General features: G+C 41.2%; 1 protein-coding gene across 1 annotated transcript in view; it reads right to left on the bottom strand.

Moving 5' to 3' along the window:
* Positions 1-207: 207 nt before the first annotated feature.
* cpne7 (copine VII) overlaps positions 208-18537 on the bottom strand; it is a 31501-nt gene continuing 13171 nt past the window's right edge. Inside the window, exons 12-16 of the mRNA XM_086106940.1 lie at positions 10588-10642; positions 7573-7624; positions 6602-6735; positions 5808-6044; positions 208-3293 (exon numbers count right to left, since the gene is read on the bottom strand). Coding sequence (XP_085963066.1) covers positions 3141-3293; positions 5808-6044; positions 6602-6735; positions 7573-7624; positions 10588-10642 — 631 coding nt within the window. The 3' untranslated portion in view covers positions 208-3140. The remainder of the gene's footprint in view (positions 3294-5807; positions 6045-6601; positions 6736-7572; positions 7625-10587; positions 10643-18537) is intronic.

Raw genomic sequence — 18537 nt, 5'->3', positions numbered from 1 at the left:
CATCCGCGCTCACACTCACACCTAGGGACAATTTAAAGTGTTCAATCAGCCTGCCATGCATGTTTTTGGAATGTGGGAGGTGACCGGATGCAACATGCAAACTCGCTCCACACAGGGAGGCCGGAGCAGGAATCGAAAAAACGGTACCGGTAATCGAAAAACCGCCCATATATATATATATATACAGTATATATGGGCGGTTTTTCGATATATATATATATATATATATTCAGAAAATGGATGGATGGATGGATATATAAATATATGCATTTACACTCCTGACAAGTTCATATTATAAAGTGGCAACAAGAAACTCTGCATCATAAATTCCGAACTGAACCCAGCCATATCGAATCGAATTGGAACCTTTGAAACTGAATCGAACCAAATTCCACTTCAAAATGAACTATTCTTGGAACATGCACATGTATTCAGAAATGTATCGAATCGTATTTTATGAGAGACGCACACCCGTAGTAACCATTAATCTACCGCCCTGTTGCCAGCATTAAGGTAGAATAGTTTGTTTTATTGAATTCCAAGTCGAAACAATCAGCGGTATACCAGCACGCCGTTCGTTGGTTTACAATCTTAGAGCTGCCACTGTATTTCGACCGATTTGCAAATGCTTACACTCCCTCACCACTGACTTGATGCTAGCCAGTTATGAGAGAGCGGGAATTTGCTGATCGTGATAAAATGTTTTGATTACCATTTGGAAGTGACACGTGCGTGTGGAAAGTTTAACGCACAGATGGAAACCAGGGCGGCATTGTGCTGACATGCTGAGATAAGTCAAGACAAGCTCTCTCCATCAATTGCTCTTTACTACAGCTGTGTTGTTTTTCATTCTCTTTTTTTAACCATCTATTCCTGCAGTCACATGAAGCTTTTTTTTCCTTACTTACAAGGCCCGACTACCTCCAGGATCGTTGGTACAGGTCCATATCTTGGCCCTCTGGATCAATAGTCATCACTGTATGATCCACTATGACAGGCACTGGCCTCCACGGTCGGCTTCTTCAAAGAAGTCCACCAACACTGCTTGCTTGTGTATGTGTGTGCCTTGCATCCACCGGTCCATAGTGCGCATCAAGGGATAGCTGAGAGAGCTCCAGAGGACAAATCAAAGTCACTGAAATATTTGTACCACCAAAGGATATGTGTGTGTGCGCGCGCGTGCGTGTGTGTGTGTGTGGGTTGGGTGAGTATGTGAAAGGGGGCTGTAAACACAGTGACAGTGTCATTTTCAAGTTGACCTTTGGAGCAAACATGCACTGTTGGAGCAAAAGAAAAAGTCAGCAGTTATTATGGGGAGCAATTGCTAGAAAACTTTGTGAAAGAAATACACTTTGCAAAGAATATAAAGATGATTAAAAAAAAATCTATATAGAGATTATTTTTTCATGACTTTTAGCACGCCATGGTTGAGAGGTATACGTGTCATTTTGTCATGAGTTTCTGACTCAATCCCAGTTAGCTCACAGGTTCACAATCATTGCATTTTTGCTTCAAACGAAAATGGCCTACATACATGTACACAAAGAAATCTACAGAACCCTTTTCAAATGCCAAGTTTTTGTGACATAAACAATGAGACCAAGCCTACTAGAACAGAAATTAAAAATAAAAAAACAATATTGGGCTTATTGTAAGATCCACTTTAAATCATGGCAGGTGTGTGCTGACTCCCTTTTCGCATGAATGTGATTGGTTAATTCTGAACATAGTTACATTCCAGTTATTAGACAGATGTACACACCTGTGCAACCACATTATTCAATAGGATTTGAATGGGGGGAGGGGCGGAGGGATAGACTTTTTATATCCTCTGTAACGCTTACATAAACTCTCTTTATATAGGTCCCCTGCTGAAGATAATAATATTACAACTTCTGTTTGTGTTGCAGCTTGGCTGTGTGCTTTCAATGAATCTCATTATTGTAATAGCTTGTAAGGTTGCACAAAATCAAGACATCTACAACATTACAGGACGGGGAAATGTAAACAAGACTTATATTTTAGCCACTAGACAAAGTTACAAAAACTGGAACTGTCACATCTTGGAGGCAATAGATCAGAGGGAGTTTCACTGACCTAGATGATGATGATCCTCGTCATTATTGAGAAAATCACATATAAGACACGTACAAGCTATGCCGCACTGACCGCAAAAGCTCATAAAGCACTGTGCTTAAATGGCCAAAAGTCTTGGGACATACCTCAGATTGAATAACCTATGAAGAGTGGTACTATTTTAGTTCATCATCCTTTCAAGGCATCAGTTACTTGAAGGGAAATCAGTTCAATAAAATATCTTCCACCGAGTTCAAACTGTACATGATGCCGTTCGGCCTTGTGGTTGTCTGACGGTGGAGCATCTTACTTACATTTCCGGTGCTGTTTACCATTTTTTATATATTCCAGAGGACAAACACTTTCAGTGTTCCATGATGGATAATCCAGGAAGAAACATTAAGGGTATGATTATCCACCAACTGTCTGTGTGAGCTTGACCTTTGAGACCCACACTGAGTGGGAAATTTAAACATGTGTCATCCTCATGAAGGTTTGATCAATAAACTGTGCCCTGAAATGTAGCCAAACACTTTCGAGTGCACGCGATGATTTATGGCCAGTGTTGCGAGCCCACAATGGAAAATGTATCGGCTTTCATTGAAGGCGACCTGTGATGAATGTATCGCAGCCTGATTGCTTGTGTTATACTCTTGGAAATATCTTTTTAAGCGATGACGCTAGAAGAAATGAAAATAAATGATACAAAAAAATAAGAGGAAGTAATTCAGAGCCGGCGAAGAATATCAGTCCTCCGTCTGAGATTAATGACTGACAGATTGGCTGGCATGCACAAAGCCACGGCAAAGAAATATAATCCTTCCGATGCCGGTTCAGCTGGGATGGTTCCATCGCAAAGCCAGAGAGATGTGCTGAATCCACACCGGGCACAAAAACATATCTCGCGCTCCCAGGTGAAAAGTCGATCAAATCTTTTGTAGGAGTGGAATCAATGATTAACAAGAGGACTTTTTCTCATCTTATCCCAGGAGGAGAGCATTCCCTCACCATCTCACTTTGAGGGACAGTTGCTGCTCTCACAGTTCAAGACTTGTTTGGTGGAGTTACTCCGTCGGACTGGTGGCAACCGGGCTGAGGATGGGTGTGGGCAAATCCCTCACTGGAGACATAGGTGGGATGGCCTTATGGCTGTAGTACTCCACAACTTGCTTGGGCACCTCTGCCAGGACACATTTGGCCAAGGCTGCTGGTGAAGCCTGCAAAATAAAGATTGAACAGCGGTGAGACCGACTCGAAGTTCATTTATTCTGCCCCATAACCTGAGCTGGAAGCTCTCAGGGGTTTCCAACCCAAAAGGATTTCGCCCGTCAATCATAGCCCAGATGTGGCCAGACTGACAACGAGTCATATTTGAGACTTTCCCACAGTATAGAAAGGAGTGGACTCATCTAAAAGGCAATCTCCATTTTTTTTATGTTCGTCATACAATTCTGCAATCAATAATCCTCCATTCCACTTTTGTTACCATCGGTATTCATCCATCCATTTTCTTTACTGCTTGTCCTGTTCAAAGGCGCAGAGAAACTGGAGCTCATCCCAGTTGACTTGAGGCGAGTGCAAGGGTACGTATACCACACACTGATCACCTGTCAATCGTGACTGCCGTAGGTGGTCCTTTGTTCACACCGTATGGTTTGTACAGTTCCGCTCTCTGAATTGCGAGTGTTTATTATTTCAAATGTAATCAGTGTTTTGATATAGTCTCTAATATATGTCCTCTAAGAGCTCAATTCATTACACGGTGTGTGTTCTGGTGACTTGTGTCATTAAAAATATCCTCGAAATTCAAATGACAAATGACAAGTTTTCTTGGGAGGTAGCTCCTGCACAGTGGGGTTTCTGTGGGCCAGGAAGTGTCAGATGCTCAGGGCGGTGTGAGCAGCCATGAATTGTCCTGGCACAACGCTTGTCTTTTCTCAGGCACTAACTCAAGCAAACGCCACAGGATCTCTTTGCTGACATGTCGCTTGGCCAATATTGATGGGGAAAATCTCGAAATTTGGGTTTGAAATCTTTTGTGACACCAATCATAATCACATCTGTTGCACTCTTCTATTGCGTGTCTGTTAAACACAAATTTGCCCCCAGGAACAAAGAAGCATTGTTATTCAGACACAGCCACAATGCTGTTTTCAACTAAAAATGGCTAAAACAACAACAAAAATGTGCCTCTTTGCCCGCTCTTGCATGCAACAACTGAGTTGTGGGGAGTCAAATCGTCTGTTACATTTCTAGAAATGATTCCTGTCATTATCTAGGAAAATGAAAAACATCTCTTTTCAAAAGCATTAGGGCATGAGGGAGAACGTCACATTCATTCATGCAAATTGGAACACACCACTTTTATTATGAGTGCGTTTCGCTCAAGATAATAACCTTGATAACGCTTCTGCAGTGAATCGCACTTTTACTGTGACCATTGGCAACACATTATTCCAATAACCCCAATATACATCAAGTAGAATATTAAAACGATGCCTTTTGATAAAACTGTGAAGAGGAGCAGTGGGTTCACCTCCTCGCGATACTCGACTGCCATCCAAATCATTTTTTTTACACCTATAAGAACTGGGATGCTATGGAGGGTTGTCATCTGTGTTTTCAAAAAGGCACAAATTAGCTCACCCGTACCCCCTCTTTAACAGCTTGAAATAACCGAATGTGCACATTTTTATGAACCGCGAAAACAAATAAGAAAATCATCTCATCACAATTGAAAATCATAAAACAACATGACTAGAATACTGAGAGACAGCAGACCTCTGTCGAGATGTAAACACTTGTGTTCTCTTGTCGCTTGTGAAATCAGTAAGCTACATTTTGATCGGTTGCCGGGGTTGAATGACTGATAGGTTTCTGTGGTCGACACAAATGAGATGATAGTCGAGTTGATGTCGACTAATCGATGAGGTCACTGATAGTTCTGATAGTTTCAGTATGGGGTTTTTTTTTCCAGTTGTCAACATGCCATCTGGGTTGAGCGAAACACTGGTTGGATGTTTTTTTTAATCGACCACCACTCATCCTCGGTACATCATCTAAGTAGACACGACAGTATATTGTTTCTTTTTTGTTACAGGATATGTTTGGTGAATTCGCTAATGGACGACTAAAATGAGATTTAGGCTGTTTGTCAGCGAGTGCCTTTTCTGGCATGTGTAGCGCGTGTGCTTTTATTCTTGACAAACCTTTCTTGTGGGAATGCTACCAGTCTAATTTTTAGTAAAATATTTCCACATGCAACCGCCGCTAACTTGCTACGTTGGCTCAGCACCCTCCTCAGCTGTTGTTTTTAGCCAGGCCTCTTTATTATTCATGCCAAAAACACGTGAGTGGCACGGAGTAGATTTCAAGCTCTAGCCATCATTGCAGAGTAACAAAGATGATGTGTCAACTAGTTGACTAGTTAGCTCAACCCTGAGTTAACTAAAGGGCGGTAAAGTTTTATTCAAAGCCAGAATATATACATGTGGTTTTTGGTTGAAAACAAATACACAGACTAGATTAGATATTGATCCATCTACTTGAGCATTGGGGTATAATAACCTGACCATTATCAAATGCTATATAAAAACGTCATACCACAAGTTGGACCCAAACAAATAAATAAGATAAGATATTCTTTATTAGTCCCACACTGGGGAAATAGACAAACAGATTGACCTCTGTGGATGGAAACATTTTTTTTTTCCTTGACGGAGGTAACTCACCGTCTTGAAGTCCCGGAAGGGCACAAATTGCACGATGTCCCTAAGGACCGGCTCGCCCTTCGGTGAGCGCAGGACACCGTCATCTCCATCCAAAATCTGCATGTCTGTAAAGTCTGCGTTGCCCACCCCAACAATGATAATGGAGAGAGGCTGGTAGGAAGCCCGTACGATGGCTTCGCGCGTGTCCGCCATATCTGTCACCACGCCATCAGTGAGGATGAGCAGGATGTGGTAGCGCTGTTGGAAGAGGGAAAGTGTTTATGTAAGTGTTGTCATCAGCCTCATTATGCAGCAGGAGGTGGTGATGAGTGGTTAACAGCACTTTTAGCCGAGTGGCATCATTAATAGATTCAAAGAAAAATAAAAAGCCTACTTTGTTGTCGACATCACAGATTGGAAATGTATCATGTTATTTAAAAAATAAAAAATAAAACAATGCCCTGAAGGCCACATGATGAAAAGAAGCATTAACTTTGAGTAATCAATGAGATCAAGGTTGATGCCCAGAGTGAGAACATGCAGAGTAATATCAGATATGGCTTTTTGCAGCGCAAAAAAATGTCAATAAAATGCTAGACGCCAGAAATATTGCATTAGTATGTAAGAGTAGTCCAAAATAAGAACGCAATACTGGTCTATTTATAAAGGGTTGTTTTTTTTTTCTCATCCCAGCTTCCAACGTCATTACTGTAAAGAGTGAGTTAAACCACAGGCTGTTCACTTGAGGGACTCAGTGGGAGGCAATATGACAAAGGCTGCATTTCACCCATATGTATGCGTAGAGTGACACTCACAGAGGCGTCTTTAATGTTGCCGTCGCCAGCTGACAGCTTGGCTATCCGGTTAATGATGGGAGAAACATTGGTGGGGCCGTACAGCTGGATTTTAGGGAGGCAGTTCTGGTATGCCTCAACCACTCCTTGGATCTCTGATTAAACGCAACAACAACACAACCGTCAGTCAACTGCGGGGAAGAGTCCGTTGAAGATGTGTTCTCGCTAACAAAGAAATGTGAATGTTTTCTATGATGACAAATTGTGATGGGCAAAACCCACAAGAGATCTTGTGCTGTGTGTATATCTTCTGATCAATGTGGCTTTCAGGAACGCTGGAACAATGATCGTCTGACTTTGAAATGAATGAAAAGGGCATTGATCTGTTCCAGCTTTCCCACCGCAAAACAAGAAAAATTGTTTATGTAAGCCTTTCAGGGACAGCGGCTACTACAGTGGATATCTTATCATGTTATCAAGTTACAGGGTGCATGAAAAGGTTAAATGTGGACAAAAAATCTCTCTCTCTCTCTCTCTTTCTCTCTCTCAGCTGCAAATGTGCATTCAAACGTTTTGAGAAAGTCGCATTAAGTTCATCTGTAGATACAGTGGACTCTTGGTTCATCTTGAAATTTCACTCACTTAAACTAGAATGACTGGTGAGGTTTTCGTGACAAGTTTTTGACGCAAGTAGGCATTTTTTTCAAATTACGGATGTGAATGATTGCATCATCATCAAAAAGGTGTCAACTGATATATCTCAATGTGGATGCTTGACTAGGAATGGGTATTACCTCCCATACCGACTGTTCAGAATATTGTGTCCATTGCGTGGTGTGAGTTTATTAATCTTCGGCCAATAGACATAAATAAAAAGCTTTAAATTAATTCATTGTTTCCCAATCATCAACATTCTGTCTCATGCCTGTGTTCAAGGACTTCAGTCCCACTAAGCAATGGAGCATTATTTCCATCGACCTATTGATCCTTACCTTCACATTCATCATCTTCGGGATTGAAATTGATGGCAAAATCGTGAGACACCTGTGGAGAGAAACAGTAAATTGAAAAAGATTGCATATTTCTTTTGCAATATTGCAATCTTGTCCGTTTTGTAGTCATGGAAGCGCGTGTTTGAATGGAATTAATTTTTGGAGCAGCTTGCAGTAGCAATTACCAGGAGGATAAGAGAAGCCTGCAACCTGTCCTTCTGGGTATTTTGTTATTTTCAAAAAAATATGAAGCAAAATGTGTGACGCTTTAAATAATTTCAATTAGGAGCAAAATGTGTATTCATAAGTGTTAGAGGAATCTATGAGCAAAATTGTATCATGTTTAAAGTTTCATTTAATCTGGGCACATCTAAACGTTTGGGTGCGTATCCAGCACCCCCAAATTCCTGTGCACAAAGCCGGAGGGCTGTTGAAGTCCACAATTAGCACGTCAATACAGGTGGGCGATCACGGGGGAGAGGGCGAAACTCGGTCACAAAAGGGGAATGAATAATTCGGGAACAGCGGTTGAGCAACAAAAGACGAGTTGAGAACACCCGTCGCGCCCAGGCGACATTGGCCATCCGCAAAGTCTGCAACATGTTAATTCAATGTAGACCAGACAGAAAAGGCGCCAACGTACTGGTGGTTCAATGTTTAAAACAGGTAACCAATCACTACCGAGGGGCCGGACCGTGGGTGCGGTATGCAAATATCGGGGGCAGTGTTTTCCTTGTATGTTACAATAAAAGTCTGAACTGGCGGGAAGGGAGCTCGAGTGTGATCGCGGAGCAACTAACCGTCGTTCGCTCTCAGAGATCCGCTTCCGCCGATATTGAAGACAATTTTCCTGTGTGCCGAGTCATTTCTTTAACTTTGTCCGAGAAAATCTCTGACAATAAGATTACACTACACACTAAGGATGCGTCGTTCACGAACAAAGTTCTTACAGAGGTTCTAACGGAAGTACATACAGTATTAAGTACTGCTTCTTTCCCTTAAAGCAGCGCCGTCTGCCAGCCAAACCAAGTGAGTCCTCTCCAGCTGGCTTGCGTATTATTTTTTTAATTATTCAAAGGAGAAATGTAAAATGCATACAGTATATAGATGGATAGTAGAGGATGGTATCATAATGAGTCAGGCGTTTTCCTTTCGTTGTGACGGTCGTCCTTCACTGCACACTGCACAGGTGTGACTAACGCCATCAGCAATAAAGAGGCGTGACGAATGACATTAGTAATGTACAAGTGTGACGAATGAGATCGGTAATGGTCACTTGTTCAGGGGTTTCACTGTGTTGTTTTATTGGGTGCCAGCTCCATCCGACCATCTACTGCATGTAATTTGTATCACTTAAGCCTTCTCAATGAGAATTTAATTATTTCACAATGCAACCTCACAATCATGCATAACTGTAACAAAGTTAATAGGAGGAATGTCTTGGAGTGAAATTACGCAAAAGGGATGTAGGGGAAAAAATAGCAGAACATCCTATTAATTGTCTTTCCGAGTAAAAGGAAGCTGCATTAACAATGATTTCTCCTTTATGTATTTTTCTTTTTTCTAATTGCAAAGCACCTAACACAATGCAAATCTTCACGTCATACTGCTTGTGTCATTCCAAGGGGTGGAGTAGCCCCTCCGTGAAAATGCCCCACCCACACACAATGCACAAACATACAGTATGTGATTATGATTATTAGAGAACCTCTGACTGTGCGACAGACACGCTTACCATATACCCACTGTGCCCATATGTAATTGTTCCCTAAATCAGGGGTGTCCAAACTCAGACCTCAAGGGCTGTTGTCCGACATGTTCCGGACGTGTCCTTCGTGCAACACACCTGATTTAAATGATCAAGATCGTTTTCAGGCTTCTTCACAGCTTGCTGATGAGCTGATCATTTGAATCAGGTGTGTTGCAGGAAGGACAAATCTGAAACCAGAGCACCAGAGCTGGACATGCCTGCTGTAAATGTTAGCAGTCTGCATGTAAAGTGTGTGTTCTGTATAGACTAACAAAGATATGGCAATCGTGACAGATTTTTTGCGTACATCGACAGCAATGAGAGCAATACAAGGGACAGAAATCTCCACTAGGACAGTGGTCTCCAACCAACGGTCTGCGGACTGCCAGAACCTCCCTCCCGCCCTCCCCAGAGGAGCTTCAGTATTATCTTTACATGTTCATTAAGGAATACACATTATTCCTGAATTTTTAGTAGTTTACTGTGTGATTTTATAATCTTCGACATTTGCTGTCCCGTTGACTAAAAACGCTTGAAATGAATGGAAAGAATTTTGTGCGTTAAAATGGTGAATTACTCTAGAATCATATTTGTTGTCAGCACCGCTGCTTCAAAACTATCAATTTAAAAGGAATGGAGAAAAAATATATATTTTAGCACCCATAACCCCTCAGGGTCCTCCCCACTGCAACCCACTCCCACTGCCATCAGCAAATTGTTGCCAGTCCGTGAAAAGCATGTACCGGTACTTGTCTACGCCAGTCGGTGACGCAAAAAAGGTTGGGGATCACTGCACGAAAACATGAAAGCTGATTTGCGTGTGTGTGTGTATGTGTGTGTGTGCATCTCACGGTTCATGTTCCTCCCCAGAGCTGCAGCCAATCACTCGAGGCCTGCGGTTACCGAAGTCCAATTTACTTTAAAAAAAAAAATTGCTTTCCTACTTATGAGTTCTTGAATGTAATGAATGTAAATTGAGCATCAGCACCAAGGGGTCTATTATTTGAGCCGACACATTATTTTTCTCAGAATCAGTTGATTTGCCAAGGTAAGGGTTTAATGAATGAAAATAACTACATAATTAGTTTCAAATATGAAATTGGGACCGCATGACGAATTGTGTTGTCGATTACTTTTTTTTATGGAAATCATCATCATGCGCAGTTCCCGCGTATTTAAAAAGGAACCAGAATATCGAGCGTGTGTGTGCATGTTGCCTGAAGTGAAGGTCAGTTGACTGCGGACGGACGAAGACAAGACCTCACCTCGTAATTTGGAGGGATTCTGGCACCAAACCCCAAGGCTGAAAATCTTTTGTCACTGGAAAGAAAAAAAACAGAGGAAAACCTATCAAACAAGTGTAGAGTGGAATTTGCGCACGCTTTTGACGGTAATCTCAAACATATTCAGAGTTTATCCATCTGTTCACATTTCCAAGGTCAAACCTCCTGCTTGTTTGCATTTCATAAATGCTAAAAGGCTGAATTACAATTTGAAATTTCTCCCACGGTGCCCGCAGGCAGCTGCTGCAACCTCCTCTTCTGAGAGACCAGCTCGCAGTCTATCCTCTCCACTTTCCTTCGTGTGCACGCTGGAAATGATTTTGATCACAATGTAACATCGGCAGCTCATTATCATGCCGCCAGGTATGAAGGGCAAGAGGAAGATTTAAGTCTACCCGGATGAACTGAAGTGATGAATCCAAGGCTTGTCTCAACTGATACGCAGTGTGACTGCTTGTGGCTGCCATTGGTGCACTCAGTTTTGTCATCCGGCTTTATGCGAAACAAATACGTCCCAAATAAAGGATTGTGGACCAATCAGCCTTCTTTGATGATGCAAATTATGAGTGTGGTTTAATGACTGAGACCTAACTGGAAGACAGTACAGTAATCCCTCGTTTATCGCGGTTAATGGGGACCAAAACCACCCGCGATAAACGAAAATCCGCGAAGTAGCGACCCCCCCCCCCTCCATATACTGTAGGTACATGTACATAATATTTATAAGGCCAAATTTAATGGTATACATGCATGTAGAAGTACATTTTGAAGTAATTAACATGACTTAATGCTGTATACTAATAGATTTAAACATGTATACGTTAGGTTAGTTTATGAATAACAAAATACAATAAACATTTTTTTTAATTATTATTATTTTAAGTCCGCAAACGGTCTGCGAGAAGCTGCGAAAGTCAGCAAAACAACAGCGAGTCACATAGAGCAACATATACAGTACTGTACTACATGTATATTAATTTTTTTTTTAATGAATACTGTATGTTTGAAAAAATCCGCGATGCATTGAAGCCGCGATAAACAAACTGCTAAATAGCAAGGGATCACTGTAAATAATAAAAGGAGGTGAGCATATTTAATGTTTTAATTTGTAATTTATTATAGTAATTATAATCCCTCATGGGGAAATCCAAATGGCTCTCAGCTGTTTCTATATTTGTCGTAACCCCACAGAGAACCAGATCATAGAAATGCAGGCAGGCCGGAAATGAGAGATGTACAGCGAGATCCAGCTGGCTGCAACCAAGCCACACCAGTACAGTATTGTGTTTTAAAATGATACTTATGCAGATGTATAATTTCACATGTACCTGTGGCTAAAATGCAAAATGCAGAGTAACTGTATTGGTATGGTTTGGCAGCGCCTAGCTGGCTGGATGCCTGTGTGTATCCGGAAATGTATTTTCGATTGTGAAAGCTTGCTAGCGACAGAGACTCTGGCAGTATATACTGTCCTGTACATATTGTGGTTTACAATAATACTTAACTCAAATAATATTTAGGATTTTATATATAGTCACAAAGTAAGAAGAGTCTCTGTTGCTAAAACGCACAAGTACAGTCAATGAATGGAGCCAATAGCCTTTCACGTATTCAGAATCAAATTATCCATTTTCTAATCCGCTTTATCCTCACGAGGGTCGCGGGGGGTGCTGTAGCCTATCCCAGCTGTCTTCGGGCAGTAGGTGGGGTACTTTTCTGGTCTTGAGCGTGTCTGCCACGTTTGATGTGGAAGGGCCCCCGTAAAATAATGCACATCAACTTCACTGAACTAAAAGATTGGCACAAAAAACAAAATATGTACCGGTAGTTTATAAATCTGATGATTAAGCATTTACTCCCACATTGAGTCTACAGTATTTCAATATTTATCATTACAGTAACAATGTGACACTCACACAGACATTAGTTCATATAAATGCATGCATTCTTCTACATAATTTAACTGGATGTTTATTTCATGCTCTTAAAGTGTTGTTCGTTTAATTTGTCGAGACAACGCACTTATTGGGTTATGATCAGTGAAGAAATATTTTATCACTCCAATGTATGTTGTGACTGAGCGCGATTTTATGAGTTGATTTACAACTTGCATGAACCAAGTCATGACTGGACTGTACTTGCTTTAAATTTTGTGGCAACTTGTTTTATTATCCCCCCCCCCCACCACCACCACCACCACCACCACAGTGACTTGGGACTTGCTCTAGACTTGCACATATGCAACTTATTCACACTTCTGCAGACTTGGTACGACACCACCATCATCAGGTTTGTGAAAGACATTTTCTCACAGTAATATGAAAATTTTGGTTGGGTTGGCTTAGATTCATTTTGCAAAACAAAATGGCAATTAAATGGCCTACGTCTTTCTGCTCATTATGCTGCTTGTCCAACCCCTGACCCAGACTCGTTCATTGCAATCTCCTGAATTAATGAGCCATCCCCTCAATGACCATGTAAACTATGTCTGAAATTCCACTTTATCTATTTTCCAACGAACTTAGCAGTTGAAATGCAAATCACGGCCACCAGACTTCTCCCTCCCTTTCAAGCGGTTTACCTCATGTGACATATTTGTGATTGACATGTCACTCATTGTAACTATGGCTGTGGAAAAGAAGGCTAAAATCATTGGTTCAAGCCAATCAATCTATTTTCTCAATCACTCTGCCTTGGTCAAATGACATGGAAGGGTTTGCTTACTAGTGGTGAGTGGAGATCTAGTAAAAACATACAGGACACTTTAAAATCCTAACAGTACTCCTTTTTGAAAAGAGGCAAGTTAACACAATTTAAACCTGTAAAATAGTGAGAATCAATCTAAAAAAAATGAACCCATCTCAAAAACAACTGTTTGTAGTAGTAACTCGGTTGCGATGAGTACAATACAAATTTGGAGCATTTTATGTAGGCCTAATGACAATTTAATTCCCTCATTTTCAGTCAAAATGTGTTGTAATGAACCAGAACCCTTCCAAGACTAGAGTCCTGCTTTTGTTTTAAAAAGAGTATTCAAGCCACAAGTTCTTACTCATGACATTGGAGTTTGAAACTTGCTGAAACAATAGGAAAATGACAGTATTTTCAACAAGTTCATTTTTTTTTATATTCAACTGGGCAAGTTCATTCAAAAAACTAGTGAATTGACCTAGTTAGCAGAGCAAATGAACTTTCCCAACACGATCCGCGGTACCCCTATAGTATTTTACGCCCACAAGAAGAAAATGATCAAAACGCGTGGCTCGTTTTCATCATTCCACACTTTAAAGCAACTGATAACAACGCCACTGAAAAAAAATGCTGGGGGGGACAAGTGAGTCAAGCCGTGAAGCCTGTTCCTAGTCGGTACAGGAAATGTTCATCCAAATGTGACCACACGCTTGCAAAAAAATGGTGCGCAAAACAGCATTCATTTTCAAGCCGCGTGATGTCATTGCCCACATTAACCTTCAACTTCTATCTATACCTGTTGTATACGAACAAACAAATCACATCTATTATATCGTATTGCGTTTCGCGGTGTGGCGCGCGGTGGTCCTTTTTTTTTTTTTATCCCACGTTGTCAGCACGTGGAGCATAATGGCTCTCTCAGCAAGGTAAATGAGCCTCTGCCCACACAGACAAAAGCTTGTCATGTAAGCTCCATCACGCACTCCTCTGCAAGGACTCTAAAAACCCACATCACCTCTATTCACTGAAAGGCTAAAAGGTTTGTTTTCCCACATTTTGTACCTCACTACTTCAATTTTGCAGGGAAGGGCTGCCTACACTCTTCACTCCAAGATCTGTTCGCATGTAAAATGCTCTTCTGTTTCCATGTAAACACACACGCAGATAAACGAAATGACAAGTGTTCATTCACTCTCTCCTGCGTTATCTCCGGGATGCTATAATTAGCCAGACAGTCCTCCCCTGACATTCAATAGGAGGATCTGCATAAATCAAGATTCAGTCTTAATCCTCATCTGGCTTAGTTTCAAGAGTTGATGGAGGTCTCGCTCTAAAACAGGCCGTGTGACGAATCCGTTCTCATTAATCGGCAAGTACCTAGTAACTAACACATTGTGTGTTTGCTATGAGTTGGATATGCATCTATCATCTTTCCATTCAACATGGAGTTCAAACGTGTTAACTAAAGTATGCTTCTTCCATGATTCACAACTCCTGATGCGGTTGTGTTACTCATGATTGTGCTGCATGTGATGTGTGTGTGTGCGAGTGTGTGTGTGGTTCAGGGGAATGAGCCTACGCCAGCAAAGCAGATGAGCGCTAGTTGAAACAGATGCAATGAAAAGACCTCATCACACGGTTATCCACAAGAGGAAGCACATGGAGCCACATCGGTGCGCTACATGAAAAATAGATAAATAGCACAGCATAGGGACTGGAACATACTGTACCATTTCCATATGTTGTCGCAACAACTAAAACCTTCTGGCGTGAAGGTTAGAAACCGCCAATATTACTCTCTTTGGACAGGGATATGAAAATCATAGAGTCGAATTCATCTATCTTCCAACATGTGAATGCATCTCAGTAAATTAGAATTAAATATATCGTCAATCATGGAAAAGGTTTGTGTTAATTAATTTCAAGTCAGAAGAAATATTTCTTGATTTTGTGTTTCTGTAATTTTGATGAGTAAAGTTTGTAGCTACAGAATCCCAAAATTTCCTGAAATTAGAATGCAATATGGAATGTTTAATTCTCAACTGCGCAGTGTGAGCAGCTGTAACAAAGTGTTACATGATAAAGTTCGAACATAAAACCTCAAACACAAAGTCATGTCATTCTTGCCACCGCTTATCCTGGCAGTGTGGGGGGGGGGGGGGGGGGGTGGGGGGGTTAGAAGCCTATCTCAGCTGACTTTGGGCAAAAGGTGGACTACACCCTGAACTGGTCACTAGCCATTCGCAGGGCACATATAGAGGCAAACAAGCATTGACACCGCCACTGAGTGGGAACCAATCCCGCGCTGCCCCGCACACAAGTCAGACGAGTGTACCACTACACTGTCAGTTACTCAAACACAACATGATAAAATATAGAACATTCACAAAATCATCGTCATAAAAATGAAAATATTCACTTCAAATTTCTGCCTTCATATTGGCATCCAACAAGTCCTGTTTTATTCCCCCTCGTTCAAAGACATACATGTTGTCTGAAGTCATTAGAAGATAGGAGAGGAACACGATTGAAGTCTCCACCGACCATTAGGAAAGCACCGAGATGCTGAAATTGTAATCTCGCAATCACAGCGTGCATGATGTCACTCGCATTGGCTGCAGCGCCAGAAGCTGAAGGTTGAATGTAAACAAACAACTACAGAAGATATTCAACTTCTTGGCGAGTAACGTCATGTTCCCTCTAAGCTGCACGCGTGAGCAATTGCGCACTTCTCTCACCCTCTCAGCACACACCGTGACGTTGGCGCTCACCACGCACGCACTACATTTCTAAACTCATTCCTTCATTTCCACCCCACTTTCATTTACAAACAGGACTATTGCAAACTTCCATGACAGTTTCATTAGTGCGACCGAGGGTGCGCACTCAGTAGTTCAACTCTAGTTGGAAGTATACTTTGACACACGTACACTCACACTCACCACTGACGAGATGCCGCAGGCGACTCACGAACAGCTCCATTCAGGCAGTCCAAACATGGGCATAGTTTACAAACCCCTCGAATGAGGCTCTTTCATGCGTTTTAAAGGTCAGGTGACAAGGAATTTGTGTGTTTTATTAAATGGAACGTTTTCCATTATTTATGAGTGGACAATGTGGGACCATAGTTACACAGATTGGCTTATTTATCCATCCATCCATTTTCCGAACCGCTTGATCCTCACTAGGGTCGCGGGGGGTGCTGGAGCCTATCCCAGCCGTCTAATTATGCTTAAAATAACCTATGTGCTAAAATAAAAGTAAAAAAAAAAACTTGGGACTATTTTAATCTTGTCATAAATCTAAAATTTTGATATTAAGATGATTTGAATTTTTTCCTCACAGACCACATCACACAACTTGTTATGATCACAGGATTTGGACGGGTGTGATACTGGTTTGGCCGCCATGTGCATGTCTGATGTTGCCCACCGTGGTCCAAGGAATACTCAAGAAAATTTGTGTGAATGCTCAGATGCATGAAAAATTAACAGGAACATTGCTTGACAGTCATCCCTCACATTATATTAAGGTTAATGTAGAAATTAGGTAGGAATTGGTCTTCTGAAATGCATTTTCCAACTTTTCAATGAATCTGTACAATCCATGAGTTTGATTTTTTTTTTTAATTCAACTCGTGAAATCTATTTTTTTTAAATTCATTACCTAATTGTTTACTGCACACCCATTCAAGAAGTTCCAACACTTTTTCATCGATTGAGCTCCCGTATGCCCCTGACCTTCCTTCCCCGTCGATCTCCTGAAAATCCCCTCGGTTGTTTATTAGCACAGTTGTCTGTCCCCCTGGCTGTTTGGTGTTTTGCTACAAGGACAGAATAGATTTTTTTTCTCTCTGTAAGTGAATAGCTATGGGAAAAAGATAAATACGAGCAGATTATAAATTGTGCAGTGTCTGGAATGGATCATGTTTTTTCCTGCTACAAACATAATGTTAAAATTACATACAGCTCAGGAAAACACTGGCGAAAGCACCGATCTGGCTGACATTCCAAACATGAAATAGATGGTCTGTACTGTAGTTGAAGTCACAAAAAGGACATAATAAAAATCCAAATGCCAATGGCAATCACAGAGCGAATATTATTTTGGATTACAAAGTCCAATTGCACCTGAAGCTAGCTGTTCTTCACTGTAAGGCGTCATTGCTCCACATTTGACCAAAGCTGAACCTGCAATTGGAGCCATGTTTCAAGTGTTTATAAAAAAGCTGAGCACTTTCATCAGGTTGAATGTTATTCCATTCAGCTGGTGGGAATTAAAACATTCCATTTTCAATGACTCCTAACAGAATGAATGTACTTAATTTGCACTTAACATTGCCTGCACTGCTCAGCTACACTTCACTATGGCAACCTTCCACTGATTTTATATATTTAACCATCACAGTTTATTGATCTGACATGCCCCCTATAATAAATATAACGTGTTTGTAGGACAATAATTATCTAATAAGAATTAAGATCGGAAAAGAGATACAACTGTTGCCTCAATACACCAGTCATGTAGGAATGAAGCATGAAATGTCAGTGAAATGATTTCAAAGCAAGGACTAATAAAATGGGATTTAAATGCCAATGGCTGATCTAAAGGTCAATATCTCATATATTTTCTCGATCCGAATGGAAACACATGATCAGGTACTACAAGCAGCGTGTCCGGAATATTGTAACGACGTTCGTGACTCAACTGGTTCGCAGATTAGGTAGCTTCACAAAACCACGCCAGAAGAGGACCAAACAAACTTTGTGCCCCTCCAACAAAAAACACACTAATTAGAAAATAAATAAATAAATAATCAACAGTGCTGTATTATCAGCAAACGGGCGAACCATTCCATGGGTTCACCATTCCAAAAGGGTGGAGCGAGACACACAAGCCATTGGTCAGCAGCAAAGCACCATTTGGTTGTGACTATTTTCTTCATCGCATGCTTGCCAACAAGTTTCTTTGGCTATGCGTCTGAAGTCTGCGACATGTGCAGTAAGGCTATATAGTTGTCCTTTGCATGAGAAAAGAAGGGAGGAGTCGAAATCATCAAGATAGAGTAAGCATTTCCATGCATTTCTAAGCACCTGAGTTAAGATGAAAACAACAACAATCAGTTTGAGAAATTTGGGGGCACCTGGAAATTGCTTGTGTTTGCCTAATGATATTACAAAAACGGTGCATTATATTAGTAGTCCCCAAACACCTGTTGCATTTGGTAGCAGGCTGCGCAGA

Source organism: Hippocampus guttulatus, chromosome 3 (assembly GCF_054856545.1).
Source record: "Hippocampus guttulatus isolate MCC_2025c chromosome 3, RoL_Hgut_1.0, whole genome shotgun sequence".
NCBI classification, from domain to species: Eukaryota; Metazoa; Chordata; class Actinopteri; order Syngnathiformes; family Syngnathidae; genus Hippocampus; species Hippocampus guttulatus.
The sequence above is the reverse complement of the archived record's forward strand: the minus strand, read 5'-3'. Positions and strand labels throughout refer to the sequence as shown.